The sequence below is a fragment of the Triturus cristatus genome, chromosome 9 (genome assembly GCF_964204655.1).
Source record: "Triturus cristatus chromosome 9, aTriCri1.1, whole genome shotgun sequence".
NCBI lineage: Eukaryota > Metazoa > Chordata > Amphibia > Caudata > Salamandridae > Triturus > Triturus cristatus.
Window position 1 is genome coordinate 312,958,125 of NC_140592.1, and position 21,221 is coordinate 312,979,345.

The window sequence follows — 21,221 nt, forward strand, 5'->3', positions numbered from 1 at the left end:
TGGGGGGGTGTCTGGGTGCCGTACAGCTGAGGATTTTGGTGTTCAACATTCTGATTGAGGAAGGTGTTATGAATATTGTCAATCTTAAGTAGTGTGTCTACCCAGTCTTGTGTGGATGGGCTGTCAGATTGGCAGGATGAGGGATTAGTGTATGTAAATGTAATAAATACTTGAATATGTGTTTATTTGTACAGTTACTATAATGAATGTGTTATTGGGCCCCATTCATTTTCATTGCCATGGCACTTATTTATATTTATGCCATGGTCAATATTTATTTATTATTTGGGTAATTATAAACCATTACAATTTTAACAAAAACAGAAACAAATTAAAAACAGCAAATCAGACAAAAAACACAGGTATTTAACTACATAACAATTAGACCAATGTGCAGAAGGATTATTACAAATGCCTAAAAACAGGAGCATTTCTATACATTTACCAACATATTAAGTCACACATCAAGGTAAAAAACAGCAGGAGCATTATTACTAGCTTGCTAGTAATTCAAAGCGGACATCAGGTTAAACAGAGAGATAAAAAAACAGTGTTAGTTCAAGACAAAGTGCAAGGGCGGAGACAAAGTGATAGCAGCAATCTTTCACGATCAAGTCTGCAAGAAATGGGCCGTTGGGGCGTGTCCCGAGCATTCTCACACAAGCCGAGCGTTTAAACATCAGTGATTCAAAAAAAAAAGGAAGCACCCAGGACTGGGTGGAGTGGAACACAGACAACACAAGTAGTAACATTTTGTCCAGGGGCGTTTCACACATAACGCAAGTGCAGCATTATAATAACAAAAACTAAGTGCAAAGAACTGGGATGATGAGGATTATACAATAAGGTTCCTTTGGGCGCGGAAGCAAAGTCTTGCAGAATCCAGTGACTAAGATTCTATAAATAGACACAATGGTATTTAAACAATGCTCCTCTCGAGTGCTAGCACAGTGCTTACTTTAACCATCCAAACGTTCAGGGAGAAATAGGAGTGTTTTTATGATCGGGGGTCCCGGCGGGGGACCCACTGAAAAGGAAAAATCGGAGGCCCTCGGTAGAACCCTGGAACGGCAGAGATTCTTGGTGGCACCAGCGACAAAGTTGACCAACAGGATATTTCGAGCGGTATTATTGGGGTTTAAAGAGGCAATAATGGCCCGCCGGTATGAGCGAATATACAGTTTGTTCCATCTCCGCTTCAGGAGTGCTTTATGTTCCTCAAGGAGCACTGGGCAGAGGCAGGCAATGTGTCTGAAGGATTCCTCATACAGTTCGGAACCGCTGCCTGTTGTTACTTCCGAGGGCCGGCCCATCTGGCAAGATGTTTTAGGAAGGGCCATTCCCCGAGACTAAGAGCCATAAATCATACCTTCTGTTGTTTTGAATTGGTGCAATATCAATAAGATGAGAGGGAGGCTGGTTGATAAGAATTAATAACTGCCCATGCATGCCTACGTTTAGTTAAAACGTCCATATAAGAATGATGTGAACAAAGATGCACACACTTTTTAGGTCTCGCCTGACCCAGCGCATGCGCTGGTCTGGCGAGACATTTTGTAAGGGCTCCAAAAAGTGCTACCAGGCCAGCCTAGAGCTACAGTGCAAGTGCGCGGGCGCGCGCGTCGCGCTTTACCGCGATTACTTTCACTTTCGCTTTGATGTTTGATCGCGATCGAGATCACTTTCGGGGCCGCACGACCGCTTTGATGTTCTCCGTGAGGCTTCAATAGATTGCAGTAGTTAAAACAAGCATTGGCATAGCCAATAGGTCTCGCTTTTGGGACCTTATAAGTGTTTAGTTATGCAACTGCTGCATGGCTAAACACTTATAAGGTCCCAAAGGCGAGACCTATTGGCTATGCCAATGCTTGTTGATACATTGCTTGAAGACGGATTGACTTATGTTGGAGCCCAGAGCTCTCTCATTTTCAAGGTGCTAAGACAGTCCTCAACATGCAAATAGTGAAGTAGCCTAGGGCGGCCAGTTTGAATCTCTTCCCACAATAGCGCCTCTAAGTGGCCTCTCCTGGCAAACTTAAGTTTGTGGCACAGGTTTAAGGAATATCCAGCACTGGCAGTCTGCTAATCTTATATTTTGGTAACAAGTTTGTTCAAGAGTTTACAGTCTCTTCCTAGTAAGATTTCACTGCTTTAGGACAGAAGTGGGATAATTTTTGCCCTCATGATGTTTAAGAGAGAGAGAAGGCTTGCCCCCCACAGCGTGCTTGATAGTTTTGACAGGGATATGTGAAGGACCAAAGCTTTTGTTCGAGCTTCCTTCATTTGCCGAACAAAAGGTCCCCTTGCATCGATAAGGACCCCAGGTATTTGTAAGATTGTTCCTTTGTTATCTTGTTGCCATTATAAAACCAGCAGCCCCCCTGAAAGGATTTCCTGCCAAATGTTACGATTTTGGTTTTCTTTAGGTTGACCTCCAAGCTTTTGGTGGAGGTAGAATAGTGCAGCAGGTTTAACAGCCAATTCCACTCATCCCTTAAGAGATCCTGTTTCGCCCCTCTTCAGTCACTGGAAGTTATGATGGTGCGGCGCTGGGCATTTTTTAGGATTGAGTCGGTCTCTTGCCTGGGCACCTCTGGGGGTGTCTGATATTTTGCAAGAACCGCAGGATACCCAATATCCTTGAGGGGGCTGATCTTAATGCAGCAAACACAACACAATGATGGACGGAGTGCTGAAACTTTTCGACCACTCACCTCCAGTCACAGATCTGGGTTTAATCCATTGTTCTTTTGCTCACTTTGCCACCCCAGTTTGGACCCAGCCATATGCAAATCAGTCTTGACCCTGTGCCTATATGGGAACAGTCCAGACCGAACTGCCAGGCCAGGTCCTCCCTGGATCGGAAACAAGTATCCTGGGACCGGTTTCTGGGTATTACCCATCATCAGCCAGGCTAGCTTGGGTCTATTGGCACAGCGAGTAAGGGACCCACGTCTGGGCATAACCCTGGCCACATAAGGCGAATATAGAAAACACAACAAGATGATGGACGGAGTCCTGAAACTTTTCAACCACTTACCCCCAGTCACAGGTCTGGGTCTAATCCATCGTTCTTTTGCTCACTATGCCACCCCAGTTTAGACCCAGCCATATGCAAATCAGTCTTGACCCTGTTCCTCATGGAAACAGTCCAGCCCGAATTGCCAGGCCAGGTCCTCCCTGGTTCAGAAACAAGCATCCTGGGACCGGTTTCGGGGTATTAACCCTCATCAGCTAGGCTAGCTTGAATACACAAAACATTGCAAACACAACAAGATGATGGACGGAGTGCTGGCAGTTTGGCCTGGATGGTTCCCATGGGGAACAGGGTCAAGACTGATTTACATATGGCTGGGTCCAAACTGGGGTGGCATAGTGAGCAAAAGAACAATGAACTAAATCCAGTTCTGTGAATGGAGATGAGTGGTTGAAAAGTTTCAGCAATCCGTCCCTCATCTTGTTATGTTGGATGATCTAAATGCCCCATGCATTAAATGCTTCGCTTCTGGATAAACAAGCATTTGTAATGCAATAGGTCTCGCATTTATGAGAGTTTGAGCTATTGGCATTGCAAATGAAAATGCCTTTTATTTATGTATTGTTTTTAAAACCGATAAATAAAAGGAATTGTCATTTACAATGCCAATAGCAAATGCGAGACCCATTGCATTGCAAATGCGTACTATAAAAATGTGTTAGGAGAGAGCGTGTCCAGCAGGCTGGACAATGCTATTTGAGAAAATAGTGCTCGGAGGCTGTAATTAAAGCCTACCGAGCAACAACACACGCAACAGGGGGTGTCGCCATGGGAGGTTACAAAATGAGACAAGGCAGTACTAAGGAGGGACTGCTAAGCCTTTTGGGCAATGAACAGTCACAGTTTACAGTGGACAATGACACAAGCCAATGAAAAATGTGGGTGGAGCGTCAGGTCCCTACCTCAATACAGCATGCCTCACAGAGCAGCGCATGCGCTGCCCAGGCTCGACCTAAAAAGCCAGGTCTTCAGCTTCATGCGGAATTCAAGAAGTGAGGAGGAGGCTCTTGCGTAGCGGAAGGTCATTCCACACTTTAGGAGCGATGTAGGAGAAGGCTTGACAGGCAGATCTGGTTTTCCGTATGGCTGGGATGTGTGCAATTAGGAGTCCGAGTGAGAAGAGGTGTCTGGAAGATTTGTGAAAGCAGATGAGACTGCCGAGGTTTGGTTGGGCAGTGGTATGTAGTGCCTTGAAAGTGTGTGTGAGGAGCTTGAATAGTGCTAGTCTGTGTATGAAGAGGCAATGGAGCTCGGTAAGGTTTCCTGTTCCATGCTGGGGAAGTGATATGCACAAGAGTTGGGCAGCGCCAGTCAGAAAAGTGCACATTGAACGGCCCAGAGGTCAAACGCAATTCAATGAATGGGCTCTATGGCCCTGCTCAGGTAGAGACTGTATGCATGCAGAGCTTATCCTAGTGAAAACAGAAGTGCCTGCAAACAAGCACTGTGGTTTAGCTGGTGCGTAGTCCTATGCCTGGCTTAGTCACTTTGAGGGCAAGCTGATATCTCCAAAATAAAAGCTTTATTGAGGATTTAGAGTTATCTGCTAAGGTTCCCAATTACAGGAACAATTAAAAGAGAGCTCCAGGAGAAGTACGGAGACGGGGAAAAGGGGGGGGGGGGTATCTGTCTCAGGCAGTTCTTAAATGTGCCAGGGCTCTCGTTAGGAGGCCTCTGCAGCTTAAAACATCTATTGCCATTGCCGGTGCTGCCAGTGACAGTACTCACAAAACTACTAACCCGCACACTGCCACAAGTATGACAATTCAGCCTATTTCAGGCCCCCAAAGCTATAAAAATAGTTTGGGTGGCAGGTATTAGTTGTTTTTAATATATACTGAATTAATAAACAATTGCTGTTCTGCTCATCTTTAAATTATACAAACAGCGTCACCATGTGGCAGAAGTCTCAGTGTTGACAATTAAGTGCCGGTGCCGAGCACTGGAAACAATCTGCTCAAATTAAGCACTTCAGGTAAACATAGCATAGCTATGCTTTGCGATCTTATGCAAGACAAGGGGCTACAGACCCCGCCATTAATGCAGAGACGACAGACCTGACGAGGGTGCAATATGGCAGAGAAAAGATTCCACCAACAACGAATGCACACAAGCGACACCTGCAGGAGAATAAACGAGCAGAGACCAATCAAGCACGGCCCTGGTGCCCGAAGACAAAGCTTCCAAGTAGATGAATCCGCACCCACCTCAATAGGGAGGCGGAGCCCTCTGACCAACACCTCCTAGTTAATGACAAACCGTTGCTGCCTGCCGCTTGCACCCAAAGCGCGGAAGTCTGGACAGACAGCAAAGGAGGGGGTGGGTGGGAGGGGGGTGTAGAGTGAACCTACGCAACCTTTTCACCCCAACTCTCTCACCCATGGCCACCCACCTCTGCCCCCTTCCCCAATCAAAGACTTTCGAGGCACAGAAGCTTTAGAAATAAAATAATTACAGGTAGGCGTGACTGGAAACATTTCATCTTTAGTAAAGCGCCCTATTAACACAACAGATGGAGACTGTTTTAAAGGCGTAAAAAGTCATTACATTGTAAACCCTGTGTGGTAAAATCCTGCGGACTAAAACTACACCAAGAAAATCACGGGCATGAGACTGTTTTACAGTTACATATTCTGAGTGGCCTGGGGAAAAGCGCCTAAACAGCACTGGGGAGCACCAAAGCACTATCACACCTCACTCTGCGCTTTTCTGCTGAGTCTGTTCAGAATTGTAACAATATGTGCCAGGAAAGACACAAAACTACGGAATTTTGTAAAGTGCTGTGGAATGCCGAGGTGAGAACAAAACTTTGAACTGCTCAATTGTTGCTGAAAAGAGACCGCTGCTGTCACAAAGCGTCGCTGAATACATTTCTCACGGATATGCTTTACTGCCTGTGGAAATATATTATGGAAAATTCAGTCCACATGTGTGTGTATATATATATATATATATATAATATAAATGTACAACGAGAAATGTACATAACATTTATAAAGCAGCTACATAATCCCAAATACACGGTAGGGCAAGAGAGAGTGCCAATAAGTGGACCCCGGGAAGGGACATACCTTTTGGTCCAGGCTTTCCTGTGGCATCGCACAGGAGCCTCCGATAGATGAGGCCCGAACAGTCCGTACCTCGGTAGCCAGCATGACGGCTCCAAGAGCGAGGCCTGGTAGCTGTGCGCCGCGGCTCTGGGGTCCGTGTAACTCTCCCGGCACCCCCGCCCCTCGTTAGTGCCAAACAATGCTAGTTGTACACCTTCTCCAACTCCGCACCACTCCTGAAGGGGTGTGGCGAGGGACGTCCGAGAGGAGTAACCAACACCAAGGTAGTAAAGCTCAGTAAATAAACATATGTCAACACAGTCTTGAATAAAAAAAATTTTTTTTTAAAACGCGCCCCCCCCCCCATTAAGAGCACGCTCACTGTAGATAATTAACCACCTTGGCCAAGCATATTAACAAATTAAGAAAACTGCCCACTTTCCCACCCAATCTCATCCATACCCCACAAGCAGTGGCGAAAGCAACAAGTCTATAAATAGCCATGTTTGATCCATGTAAATCTCAAATTTGAAGAGGCAACATGGTAAATAAAGAACGGCGGGCTACCTCAGGTTTGCGTGCGCTACATTAATCAAAGAAGCTGCGAGGGGTGGGAGGTGTTGTGGGCGGCTGGGAGATTAAGAGAAGTGAAATCAGCACTGTATGCCGCCAAGCAGAGGGCTAAAGAAAAGTAGCTGCGAGGGGTTGTGAGGGAAGGAGGCACAGGTAGATTAAGTAAATCGCGGGTCAGGATTAGTCGTGAGCAGGATCACATGAGCGTGCTAAACCCTCCGTCGACGCAGCTGCTCCACTCTGTTCAAAGAAGCCGTTTGCCTGGACTGGAGCCGGAAGAATTAGAAACAAGCATTGGCCGCACGCGCGCCTCTCGCTTAAACTAAAAAAAAAAAAAAAAAAGACAAGCCTGGCGGAGCGTGGCGCGCGCGCTTGGGGGCGCGGACCCTTTGAAGTGCTCTCAAAAAGTGGAGTGCATGGCGGCACAAAGCGCGTGATTGTGCGCGTGCTAGCAATGCAATCCGCTTTTTGGGAGCACTTTTAAAAGCCCCTATAGTCTCGCTTTGCGATCGCTCACGCGATAGCAAGGCGAGACCTAAAAATGTGCATGAGGGCCACTGAAGCAAGGGTCACCAACGTGGGTCGGGAGATTTGGGTGCCCCTAGGGGCCAGGAACTCGATAGAAACAATGTCTTGTGACTCCAGGGAGCTCAGCTCAGGGATGACCTTCAATAGCCTTAAGATGTTTTCCCTGTTTAGGATGTCTTGGGGGTCTTGTGTGTAGTATGAACAGCAATTAGGCACTAGTAGATAGCGGAGCTACCTGTTTGGTTGGTCCATGTCTTCTAGTAGGACAGTGGGAGACCTGTACAGGGTGTGAGGCAAAAAGGGCTCCCTGAATATCTTCCTCCAACAGGCCGGGCTGTAAGAGCTTGGTATTTTGGGCATTTTCGGGCTGTGGGTTCCGGAATCCCTGGGCCCTTTGGATTGTGACTTGGACGTTTCTCTATTAACATGGGCACGAGGCCCAGGAGGGTCGATGAGACAGAAACAGATTTGAAGATCTGTCAAGCGAGGTTCAGGAATGGGGGCCAAAAGTGACATTTCTCACTTTAACTTCTATAGGAAGCTTTTCACAGCACTACAGAAAGACTGGCTGAACGGGATTAAACCAAGTATAACTTGAAAGTAGAACTTAACTTACGTGCCTTTGCTTGCTTTTGTGTTCAGTTGAGTAATTTCCAAGGAATTGACTTTACAAAACTGATTTTTTAGGCCTCAAATTGAGCCAAAATATCAATCAAACTTTGTAAGTTACAGATATTTGGACCATGAATCTACAAAAGGTCCCCAAAACCAAGTTTATGGACCACCTGCAGACCCAAATACATTTTAAAAAAAATCCTGTTGGACAAGGTTATTTTTTCATCCACCATTCATAGTGTGGAACAAATGAAGCACAGATTTCGACATTGCAGACAAGAACACCTTCAAATCCACACTGAGACGCTACCATCAACAGATTCAGAACACCAAGCACACCACACTTGCAGACAGAATTGATGCCAGCATCAACAGCACCCAAGAGATGTTCGCCACTGTGAAAGATTTCACCTCGCCTGCAGCCGCATCACCCTTTCACAGAACCTCTGCAGAACCTCTGCAACAAATTCTAAGAAGAACACTAGGTCCCATATCCACCCTGTGCACCAATGCCAAGAATCTCAGGATCATCATCAACAGCAAGCTTGACATGACCGCCCAAGTCAACACTGTCTCAGCCTCCTGCTTCCACACTCTGAAGATGCTGAAGAAAATCAAATCATTAAATGGCTCCTGAGAAGCACCAGCAAAACCCATCACACATGCCCTAGTCACCTAGCAAACTGGACTTTAGGTACTCCCTCTTCGCAGGCACAACAAACACCTAAGCAGCTAACTGCAAACCCTCCAGAAGTCATCAGGCAGAATCACCCTTAACCTCCCACATAGCACACACATCACGCCACACCTTAAGGGCTCCACTAGCTCACTTGGCACAAGTGTGCACAATAAAAACTCCTCCCTCACACCATTCAAAACACTAAACAAGACTAGCCCAGCCTACCTCAGTAGTCACATCTCCTTTCAGAAACCATCCAGACACCTTAATTCAGTCAGACTCCTACTTGCATATTTCCCATGCATATGCAGAAACAGATCCTGTGGGCGGGCCTTCTCCTGCATAGCTCATAAATCGTGGAGTGACCAACTGCCACACATGAGAGAGCCTCCTCCCCACTTCTTGAGTACCGCAAGAAGCTGAAGACCTGGCTTCTCAATTAGCCTGTCCCGCCCGCCATAGGTGAGGCTAGACTTTCATCTGCCCAACGGCAAGATACCCTCCCAGGTGATAGCGCGCTTTACAAATAAACATAACATCTGAAACTCTCTGTTTGAGTAGCTGCAACTTGAAAAGAATGTTGCAGCTGTAACTACAAGACTGGCGGACTTGGTCCCTGTGTCCCAATATAATAAAATCAACAAGCTATAAGGGGGGAGGAGGAGCATCCCCTGACCCAAGTCTCAGATGGGTGGGGTGCACCAAAAGATCCCCCTGTTGTTTTAAATAAAAAAAATGCCAATTTTCCACATTGTTTGTGGTGCCCCCAGCACCCTCATCACCCCCATTATACCCCTTGGCCACCCCAGGGTTGGAAAACCCAGGCCAGTGGTCCATAAACCTCCTGCTCCCTCATTAGGCTTAACGTTCCGTTTGGCGACCCAGTACCTGGGCTGCAAACCCCATGGAATGTTCAATAAGGGTATGTTGTGGCCATTATCCCCAAAATAGGATCCATAGACCCCTCAAAATAAACAATACAAACAAACTGGGTCTGGCCATGACCTGGTTTTATGGCCAACATCTGTTGTGCAGAGACAGTGCACAGTGGGGGGTTTGCCACCTGTGGTTAGTTGGGTGCCAGTTCTGGCTACCTGTGGTGGGGTGTTCAGCAAATAATGGTGCCTTTTTTGTAGCTCACAAAAAAGAGGCTGAAATAGAGCTCTTTTCCACATCTGAGGTTGTCCCCCAGCACACCAGTAGAATCAGGCACCACTCATATATACCATTGACCTCCCCACTTAGTAGTTAAAGTGAGGTCAGCGTTTCCATTGGAAATGCCTTTTAGGTCGCAGCCTACCAGATGCTAAAGATATCTTGGGGGCATTCAGAAAGCTGACCTAGGAATGCATTCTGCTCATTGCTTACCACTGACAAAGAGGTTTGTAACTCACATTTATAGCTTTCTATCTGCTGGCTTTTTTTGCTATGTGGCCAAATGTACGACCCTTACATTTTGTGACTCGCAAATCGTGTCGCTTTGCGACTCGCAAAATGCAATGTACAACAGTGTCACAAACACTGTTAGCGATACCTAATGGGGTCGCAAATTGCCTGCCTCATTAATATTCTGCTATTTGCGACCCCATTAGGAATGGCTAGCACTCCTAGGGATGGTGGTCAGCTGGGGTCAGCAGACCACCATGTCTGTGACTGCTTTTTTTAATAAAGCAGTTTTTTTTTTAATGAAGCCCGTTTTTCTTAAAGGAAAACAGGATGCATTTAAAAAAGAAATATATAACTTTTCAGTTTCATTTTTTAAGGGCAAGCAGTGTTCCCTGGGACCACTGACTGCTCTTATAAAAATGTATTCGCCCACACTCACAAAGGGAAAGGGGTCCCTGAGGGACCCCTTCCCGTTTGCGAGTGGCTTATCACCTACTTGAAGTAGGTGGTAAACTGCGAGTGTTTTGCGACCGAAAATGTGGTCGCAAAACAATCATATATTGCAGTTGAACTCGCTATTATGAAGCGATGCCCTTGGCACGCCCCTTTTAATAGCGAGTCTCGCACCATATTTTGCAAGTCGGTAATAGGTTACCGACTCGCAAAATAGAGTTTGTAAATGGGGCAGACCAATTTTGTGGTCGCAAACCGGCCAAATTCCAGTTTGCGACTGCAAAAAACGGTCATGCATCTGCCCCTTAGTCTGTCCCTCGCATTGCCCAATACTTGTTTACTGTACTCTTCCACTAACTATCTTTCTATAAACAGGTCATTAAATCTTGTTCTTATCTTGTCACATTTGCTGTGCATCCAAAGGCAGAGGTCCAATGTCAGGCTCTCTCTACCAGGGAGAGTGGTGTTTATTTTTCTTTCTCTGACTTCAAGGTGAGAGAATTTATGTGACAATATTGCTGAGTACCCAGGTAAGAGGAGTAGGATTTTTTTTCTCCAGTACACAACAAAGCAAATGAACTGTGCTGATGTTTCAGAATATTTCAGAATTAGTAGAAATGAAGCACATTTTTTTGTAATTCTGAAGTGTGTGGAAACAAATATTTGAATATGATCAAAACACATCAATTGAAAATGTGTTGTCTGGAACGGCAGTGCGCTGCCACACCATGAATACTCCACACTACTCCTCTCCACTCTACACCTTTCCACTCAATGCCACGCCACTCTATTCCATTATATGACTCGCCACTCCAATGTATGCCACTCACTCCACAACACAACACACTACTCCACTCTATGCCCTTCCACTCCACACCATTTACCCCACTCCAACGTACTCCACTCCCACAATCTATCCCACTCCAAGTACCCCAATCTACCCCACCCCACTCCACTTCGCTACAATCGAACCCCAATCTACTCCACTCCAATCTACCCCACTCCTCCCGATCTACCCCACTCCACTCCAGTCTACGCCATCCAACTCTAATTTATCCCACCCCAATTTACCCAACCCACCAAATCTACACCACCGCACTCCAATCTACCCCATTTCAATCTACCCCAATCTACCATACTCCCCTTCAATCTACCCCAATGCACTCCACTATGATCCAATACACCCCACTCCAATACAATATACCCCACTATAATATACTCCACTCCACTCATCCCCACTCCACTACAGTCTACCCCACTACAATCTACCCCACTTCACTCAATCTACCCTAATCAACCCCACCCACTCCAATGTACCCCACACCATACCAATCTTCCACACTCCGCTCGTATCTACCCCAGTCTACACCACTCCACTCCAATCTACCCCGATCTACCCCACTCCAATGCATCCCAATCCAATCCACTCCAATCTACCCTACTCCACTTCAATCTAACCCACTCCACTGTACTCCACTCCAATCTACCCCAGTCCAATTTACCCCACTCCATTCCAATTTACCCCACTCCACTCTTCACTGCTATCTAACTCCTCTCCACTCTAATCTACCCCGCTCCACCACAAACTACCCCACTCCAGTCTAACACAATCTACCCCAATTCAGTCCACCCCACTCCAATCTACCACAATCTACCCCACTCCACTGGACAACACTCCACTCTAACCAAATCTACCCAACTTAATTTCACTCCAATCTGTCCCACTTCAATCTACTACACTACACTCAAATGTATTCCCCTCCATTCCAATCTAACCCACTCCACCCCCAATCCACCCCATTCCAATCTATCCCACCCCAATCTACCCTACTCCAATCCACCCCTCCCCGATCTACCCCAACCCAATCTACCCCTATCCATTTCACTACAGTCTACACCACTCCAATCTACCCCACTCCAGCACACCCCACTGCAATTTACCTCTCCCCCACCCCACTCCATCCAACTCACTTCCCTCCAATCTAACCCACACAACTCAATCTACCCCACACCACTCCAATTAACTCCATTCCCCCAATTTACTCCACTCCACCCCAATCTACCCCACTCCAGACTACCCCAATCTAACCCCTCTCTATTCCATTCTACCCTACTATAATCCACCCAATCTATCCACCTCAATCTACCTCACTCCAATTCAATCTACCAGACTCCACTCCAGTCTACCCTACTCCAATCTACGCCATCTGCGCCACTCCACTCTTCCCCAATCTACCCCACTCCACTCCAGTCTACTGAATATAGGCCACTCCACTCTATCCCAATCTACCCTGCTATACCCTACTCCACTCTACCCCATTCTACCCATTCTACTCTACCCCAATCTACCCCACTCCAATCTACCCAATTTACTTCACACCTCAAACTTTTAGCCATGTTGAACGCCAGCCACACTGGTGCGCATAAATGCTAAAACACATTGCCAAAGCCAATGGCTCTAGCATAGGCAAGACCTATTGGCTTTGCCAATGCTTGTTTTTTTTTATTATAACTTTGGAGCAGTTTATCCAATCTCCATGAAACTTTTCAACCACTTTTTTGTTTTCGCGTAGTTTGAGCATGGAAAGCTTCTGGGTGATCCGTCAAGAAGGGCAGAGAAAAAGGGGTGGGGGCGCACACCTCAAACTCCTGAACGGAATTAAAACAAATTTGTCAGGAAGCTTGATCTTTGTCCAGAAAGTGTTTTGTTTTCTGATTTTACATAAATCCGTTCAGTAGTAATATTTGTACATCTGGACGATTGGGTTTGAGGGACACTTGCGGGAATCCCTCAAACTCAATAGAAAAACCTAAAGCTTCTATTTGGCCCAGGGAGCATTTTTTTCCTTAGGCCAGCTTTCTCCCACAGGAGCCAGGCACTGATTGACTGCCTGCAACATGAGGAAAGTTGTTGCTGGCAGCCATTACAGGACTCGGGGACTTAGTCCCATGTCCTGAGCTAAGTTTTTAAAAAGAATATAAGGGGGCAGGGTAGGGATACCCTTCTCCGTAGGCCCTGCGGAGGGTCATTGAGGGACCCCTCAGTTCCAAAATAAATTTTTGAAATAATTAAAACGTTGTGCCCCTGCGGTACTCCTACTTGATCGCAAATTATTATTTTTTAAAGTAAACACCTGCCAGCATTTTAAATAAGTTACAATTTTTATTATGGGGAGGGGGCGTGCATGTTGCCTCCCTGCCCGAGCCAAGCAGGGTCCCATTGGACCCCATCCCTTGGGCCAAGTATAGTTTAAAGGGGAGGGGGGTACGCTTCCTTCCTCCCCAAGCCTTAAATTCCCCCAGGGACCCCATCCCCAAAGGCAAAACATATAATATCAGGGGAGTAGGGGCACATGGATCCTCTCTCTCCGGGCCAGCTACAAATGGGAATTGAGGACACCATCTCTCAGGGCAAAACACTAATTATAGGGGACGAGGTGTGCTGCTTGCCTTCTGAGCCTTAAAAGGCCCAGGAAGCCCATCCCTCCAGGCTAGCTGTTTCAATGTGCCCTGGGTTGCTTACCCCCGGGACACAGTAGTTTTCCCTGCCCGCAGGAACGCAGGCAGAGAAAGTAAGTGAGCTGCCACCCTGCAGGAACTTTGAACATGCTCCCGCCTGGTGGGATCACACTTTCGGTTTCAGACCCGCAATCTGCTGCAGAAGATGAACTCTGGAAACTTCCACACCTTACATACACTCTCTCAACAACCACCCGTCTGCATTAACACATCAGTTATATCACAGCAGTCCCTGTTATTCGCTGTTAAATTAACCTTATTACCTCACCCTTCCTTCCGAATGGAATGCGGTGCTTGCTCCAAGGCTTCCTAAGTTTAGCTTGCAGCGCTGTCCCAAACACTGCAGATACTGCAAATGTTCTCTTCGTTAGTCATACACTTTTCACATGCATGATAGGTAAGACGGGCCTACGCTCTGATGGTGTGGCGTATGAGACTGCTATTTCAAGTAGAAATACACCGTGGAACTGTAACACATGGGACTGCTCCTAATTGTGTAGGGAGCCAAGATATCTTCAGATATCAAGGAGCATGGGACTTCCTTTTAAGAAGAAACATTCGGAGGCTTTGGAGAGGAACAATGATTTCTTGACACGTTAGGTGACAAAACATCTACTGACATTATATGAAACTTCTCTTGATACTAAGGGGGAGGAGGCATTTCTTGCTTAGTCTGGGAACAGAAATACTTGGACACTACTGGGGAGCACAGAAATATGTTTCTTTGGAAGAATTTGAGTGTATACATCACTATAGGGACGGTGTTACTTTCGATGCATTGCAGGAGCTCTTTATCTTGCCATTAGAGCAGAAGGGAAGACACCTCATGTCCACATGATGCTATATGCGATGAGACAAGTTGTGAAAATGAAGGGAGTGAACTATGCTTCATTACTTTAGAGCAGAAGTCTTCTTATAGTATGAGGGAGTAAAATGTCTTGTAATATCAGAGAGAGATTGCATTACCTGATGCCTGCATGAAAAGTTGCCTCTCTGCATACAATGGGGAAGGAATGTTATTTTATGATCGGATGAAAAATAAGAGATGACATCTGATTCAGTGTGTGGAGAGGGACACCCCATGGTAGAAAGAAAGAGGGAACACACATCTAATAATGCATTGGGAAGGAAGCACATTTCTTTAAAAGATAGAGAATTGTGAAGAGAAACTCGATTCTATGTGACAGTGACAACATTTTAATTATTACAGGAAAATCAAACATTTCCTGCTATTGGGTGTGCACCCTTAATATTAATATCGCCGAAATGGTTGGGGGGCCTGTTTTGAAGGGTGGGTGCACTGGGGGGGGGGACGGAGGATGGGAGGGGGCGGGAGGGTTTTTGCACTTGCCTGTTGATGCTTTCCTGATTGCAGATACTGATGCCTTGTTCGCTGCACTGCTGTATATTATTCCTGATATTGTTCTTTATGCCGCAAAACACAATAAAAAGAAGTTTATCAAAAAAAATATTAATATCGCCACTAGAATATCAACACGATATAGAGGACAAAATATTGAAAATAAAATATCAACAGGTTAGTGAGTCTAGATTTTCTATACCTAACTCCACATATATATGTACATTAGCACTAAATATACATCTTCAAGGTATGAAGATGGGAAGCTCAGAATAGTAAATCTATACTTCCCTATATGTGTTTACCTTTCAATATTTTGGCCTTTGATATTCTGTCTTCGATTTTTTTGCACCACAATATTCTGTATTCTGTAGGTTGATATTCAGTAGTGGGAGGATACCCTGCTTTTTTAGGTCTCGCCTAGGCAGCGCTTACGCTGTCTTTTCGAGACATGCTGTATCCAGGATGTGGGCATTCAAAACGCCCAGCACTCCTGCTTGGTTAGTTGGCCTGCCTTTCTAAATTCCTTTTCTGTGGTTAGTAAATACTGTCCATCTGTCCCGCCTTTGTGTGCTTGGTTCCCAACAGACATCACCAATTGTTTTGTTTGGCTGGCCCTCTTGGCCTCCTCGCTCGCACCGCCTCCCTCCCGACATCGCTGTCGTCCTTCCTACGACGCTGCCTATGATTTTAATAATGCCTTTATCTTTGGGATTCGGGCTTGTTTTCCCTTTTTCACCCTTCCTGCCTTCTCGCTCACTCCTGTTCATTACTACTTCCCCACTAGGTGTCTTCCTCATAACAGCAAGCCCTCTAGCCTCCCTTTCTTCGCTTGAGCATACCATGAATTGCACCCAACATAGTTTTGATGTTTCAATACTGCATAATTTTACTTTAAAATCTTAATTCTTGTGCGCTGTCTTGTGGGTTCTTCCAGTATATCGCGCTTGTGTATCATAGCTCTAAGAAATCAAATATATGTAAAGCTTTTATGTAAGCATTACACTGCTTTTAATAATGTTTTAAAATGTCTGTAGAAAATGTAAAGAATCATGCTTCTGGATGCCTTATTACCATTTTGTAAAAGGAACATGCAGCATATGTTTCATTTACAGGAAACACCCGCCGTGAAAATAAATGGAAAAATAAATCATTGTCTATTACTATGTACATGACCAGCCAATAACATGCCAATATAAACATGAAAAATGCAAGACCTATTGCATTGCAAATGCTTGTTCTGTTTGGGAGAGTGGACCTTCCATCCAATTCAGTCCCTCTCTGACTCTTCCTTGTCTTCTTCCCTCTGACTCTTAGGTTGTCCTGGCTCTAAGAAGGTGGAATTTCTCACCAATTTGCTAAAGGCTCTTGCCTCTGATATGGCCCAGTCTAAGGTGGTCCCACTAACGATTAGGAGGTAAGTGGTGGGGCCTGTTCAGTTTTAAGGTCTTTGATAATGAAATAAAATAAAAGCAACATAAAGAGGTAAAATCATGTGTGTTCACCGCAGGCAGTCCGATGGTATGCTGGGGCCCACCCTGGAGGACCGGGCAGTGCGCTGGCATTTTATACGTTTGGACAAAGACTTCAGCAACAGCATCAGCGAGAAGGAGATGCGCCCTCTGAAACTGTACATGAAGAAGAACACCCGACCCAAGCGCTGCATACGCAAGTTCATGGAGTACTGCGACCTGTCCAATGACAAGCAACTCTCACTGCATGAGCTCAAGGGCTGCCTGGGACTCAGCTAATGTTGCAGTAAGGAGAGCGCATTCTAGTAAAGAAACCCACTTGTTAATACAGCTTCTTTTAATGTAAAAAAATACCCATGAAGCATATGAGATATATAGAGGCAGCCAGATCCACCAGTGTGAAATAGGTCACCTTCTTCAGCCTGTACATAAGTTGGACAACTAAATGAGTCTCAGTGAACTGCAAAATGTTTATGGCCTAGAAAATGATATTGAGTATGGCTTTAACTTAAAAATAAGACTAAACACAATATACTCACCCACTCAATGAGATATAAAAGTTCAGCACTGCTGTCAGAACGCAGGTAAGCTTAATACCCCTCTGCCTAGTAGCATACTTCCATTTAGTACATTCATGGGGGGATAGCACCTACCAGCTACAGAAGACCAATCTTAGCTTATAGACCCACTGCACTTGCTGTCCACCAAGTGTTGTAAAAAAGCACCCAGAACTAGCTATCTACCTATTCAATTGGGACACCCAGTTTTAAATACCCCCGTTGACAACCAGTACCACCTCTCCCCACTGATAACCCTGCAACACCTCTTTCCATTGGATACCAGATGCACCTAACATTGAATGGCTTCGTTGGGTATTCAGAACTACCTGTGTCTGTGGGGGCGGAACCCCAATAATATCCTGAATATTTTATGAACCCCAATTTACACCTTAGGCTGTTCGGCTACGGGTTCTCTTGTTGATCTAGTGGTAAGAGACTACCCTCTTCATCAGTGAAACAATACTTTAGCAGAGTATAAGTCAGAATAAGAACTGGAACTATTTAATAACTGAGTTATTGATCCAAATAAAGTTAAAAAGATTTATTAAAGAATTCTTAATAAAACTAATACAGAAAAATGCATCATTTGCCAGGAAGGCTCAGATACAAAACACAGAATCATAAATCATACTAAAACCCCTATTGAGGCAATTAAATAAATTTGATTGTAAGTGTCAAACTTATAAAGAGTACTGACAACCTCCTAAGGGAGGAAAAAAAATCAAAGTAATTGGACAGTGTTTATAGGAGGAAAATGAGAAATCACACCGAATCTTCAAATCCAGGGGTTTTATAGACAGTTTATGCATAACAATTAATAAAACTGCTGATTCAGCAAGGTATGATCATGATTAGTTCGCATTGGCAAATCAATCAATCAATACCTTTATGTGATTGTTACAAAACAATTGTGAAAGTACATCCAAAAACACATAAAACGAAATTAAAACATATAATACTTTGTTTAAAAATCCCAATCACTGACCACCCAACAGACATACATAAAAAAATGAAATACATATAAAATCTTTTAATAATTCAACAAATTACACAAATGAATGGCATTTTTAAAAAAAACTCCCAATCATTGAACACAGCAAAGTGCAGCTCTGTGCTGATAAAAACCATTTGATTTTAACCCCTTCGACGCGCTTGACGGAACGGTTCCGTCATGCACGTCGGTTGGGCTGTGCTTATGACGGAACCGTTCCGTCATGGCCCCGCCCGCGCACGGAATCTTCAGCGTGGCGCGGAAATCCGCGCCGCGCTGAAGGGGTTAAAATTGGTATTAAAAGTTTCAGTTTGAAAGGTGCATCAGTTTACAGAAAAATAAAAAACAACCACATAATTATTAACACTAACCCATTTCTTAAGGTAAAGAAAAGTCTTCCAGTTGCTTCCTCAGCAACTGAACTCCAGAGATGTACAAATTAATATGTAACATGTCTCAAAAAATAGCTCATAGAATGATGTTTTTCCGCACATCTGCATCTGAACTTCCAGCTGAAATCCTTCAAATTGATACATCAAGTACATAATGGAAAGTTTCATTCACAATACACGCTTTCTAATACAATTTTCTTTTTGCGTTCATGACACTCTGTGCTTCGCAAACTGCGGGGAGAGAAGACTTGCAGCGGGTCACTGATCAGGAGGAGGGAATGAGCAGGAGCAAGATGAGCTGAACACCAGAAACGACATCCATTTAAAATAATAATTCTAAGCTAAATAATCAATTAGTTTTAAGTGGAACATAATTTCTTCATCGGTTATCACTATATGCATCATTCAAACCACAAATTCACGCAAATAATTTGTTACCAAAATTATACATCAAAGAAAACTTCTACATGTCCAGTGAGTCTCTGTTACTATATGTACCCAGCGAAAACACGGCACAGATAATGGCCTTTGGGTACCCTACTCTTCTGGTGGAGTCCCTACAAGGTGGCATTAAATCTGGGTACAGAGTCAAATATCCTTGCGCACCCTGTTACAATGAGAATCCCCCCTGGGTCAGCAGCTACTTCCTTTGGGCCTTTGGTGCAGAATATCTGCATACATCTCTTGGAAGGACTGCGGTAGCCACATTGTGAGAATCCTTCTAGAGAACTCTTTCAGAAATTCAGTTAACACTGCAGGTGTAAACTTTAATCTGCGCATAAGAACATCTGGCAGAAATACATAGGACCCGATTCACAAAAGTAATCTAAGACAAAATCCTAACTTTACAACTTTCGGTATGCACAAAAGGTAGTTAGTAGCAGTAAAGTTAGGAATCCTAACTTCACTACTACTAAATGCCTTTTGTGAATACCGAAAGTAGTAAAGTTAGGATTTTTTTCAGTTTAGTATTAGTAAAGTTAGGAATCCTAACTTTACTACTACTAAATGCCTTTTGTGAATGCCGAAAGTCATAAAGTTAGGATTTTGTCTCAGATTACTTTTGTGAATCGGGCCCAGAAATATTCTGCTAATAGTAGAAACAATTACCTAGAACAGATCAGGTTGAAGGAGAGAAAAGGTGTGTAAGAGAGAGAGAGAGAGTGTGTGTGTGTGTGTGTGTGTGCGCGTGCACATGTGTGTGCGCGTGTGTGTGTGTGTGTGCTGGCACGCATGAGTGTGCGTGATTGTATGCGTGTTTCAAGTCCATCCTTAAATAATACAATTAAATGTATGTGACTTAGGTCTAGTTCTCAATTCACCCTTAAATCTAGGGCAAAATGTGCCAATTTTAATGTATTGTTGTTACAACAGATGGCATGCACCTAACTTCCACCATGCTCTCTCCACAGACCGCTCCGAAAAGGAACACGGAAGGAATCAGCGATATCTTCCAGCCAGGCTAGCACTGGCTCTCCATTTGCTGCCTGTAGAATGAACTGTGGACGGTGTCTGAGAGGCGAGGGAAGAAGCTGGCTCTTCAGAGAGCATTCAAGCCTTGCACTAGCTGCTGATCTTTAGGAAAAGAGCGAGCTCGACGTCTGACTTTCAGCTCAGCATCTCACTGGGAGAGCTGTCCTCCTGGCTGAGGCTTCTCTCTGGACTGTGCATCTCCTGGGTGAAGTCTGTGTGGGTGTGGCGTCTACCTGGATAAGATGTCTTTCTCCTCGTGAGGCCCCTGTGTCGGTGAAGTAACTCTGAATGAGGGTGCTCTCTGGGTGATGTCCTCTTTTTGGCATGGGGAGACATCTCCAGGGGTTGGTATGGATTTCTCATAGCATGGCATCTTACTGGGAAAATAATTTGTACTGGCACAAGGCTTTCCCTGCTTTCATTTATTTAGCACTTTTGGTTGAGTTTGTATTTTCGTAATTAATTATGTAAAATATATTCTTGTATTATAAGTTATTACATAAATATATGATTGTGCACAACAGGAACCCCTAATTTGAAATAAAGTACCCTAAAGGAAAAGTGACAGCTTGACGTAATCTCAGTTTTTTTAAGCACAACTGCAAAGGCAAGGCAAAGAACTGAGTGGGAAAGATACCTGGTAAGGAGAGACCAAACCGTCAGTGGCTGCGATACTGAACACCACGCTGGCAGAAACAATGAGCTTGTGCAATAGCGGGTTTTGTAGCTGATGCCAAACGTGAACACAACCATATATGACTGTAAAGCAATGTTTGTAGGCACACATTTCACCACGCTTCGGGTCTTGTCAAAACACAAGTCCCTCACTGCACAGTGTTGTGCCGGCAGTCATGTCTTCAAAGCATAGATAAACAACACTTGTGAGGCACACACTGCACTTGTAGCTACCAATTCATGTTGTAAGAAGCGTACTCCAGACCGGTGTAACTTGCCACGAATGTTTGATGTCCACTGGATGAATAGTGAGCACAGCACCCCCAGGCTGGGGCTGTCCAGTATAAAGGACACTGGTGGGGCTGCAAGGCGTGCTGCTCCAGTTTCTTTACTGTACTGTACTGTGTGCTGTCTGCGTCTGTTGTTTCTGTAGGTTCCTTCCAACATGAGACTTCCTT

General features: G+C 44.8%; 1 protein-coding gene across 3 annotated transcripts in view; it reads left to right on the forward strand.

Moving 5' to 3' along the window:
* LOC146797818 (SPARC-related modular calcium-binding protein 1-like) overlaps window positions 1–20,628 on the forward strand; it is a 485,550-nt gene extending 464,922 nt beyond the window's left edge. For all 3 annotated transcript variants that reach the window (XM_085627669.1, XM_085627670.1, XM_085627673.1), the window contains 3 exons: window positions 16,518–16,617; window positions 16,711–16,958; window positions 20,028–20,628. In XM_085627669.1, the coding sequence (XP_085483795.1) occupies window positions 16,518–16,617; window positions 16,711–16,951 (341 nt within the window). In that variant the 3' untranslated portion in view covers window positions 16,952–16,958; window positions 20,028–20,628. The remainder of the gene's footprint in view (window positions 1–16,517; window positions 16,618–16,710; window positions 16,959–20,027) is intronic.
* Window positions 20,629–21,221: the final 593 nt, after the last annotated feature.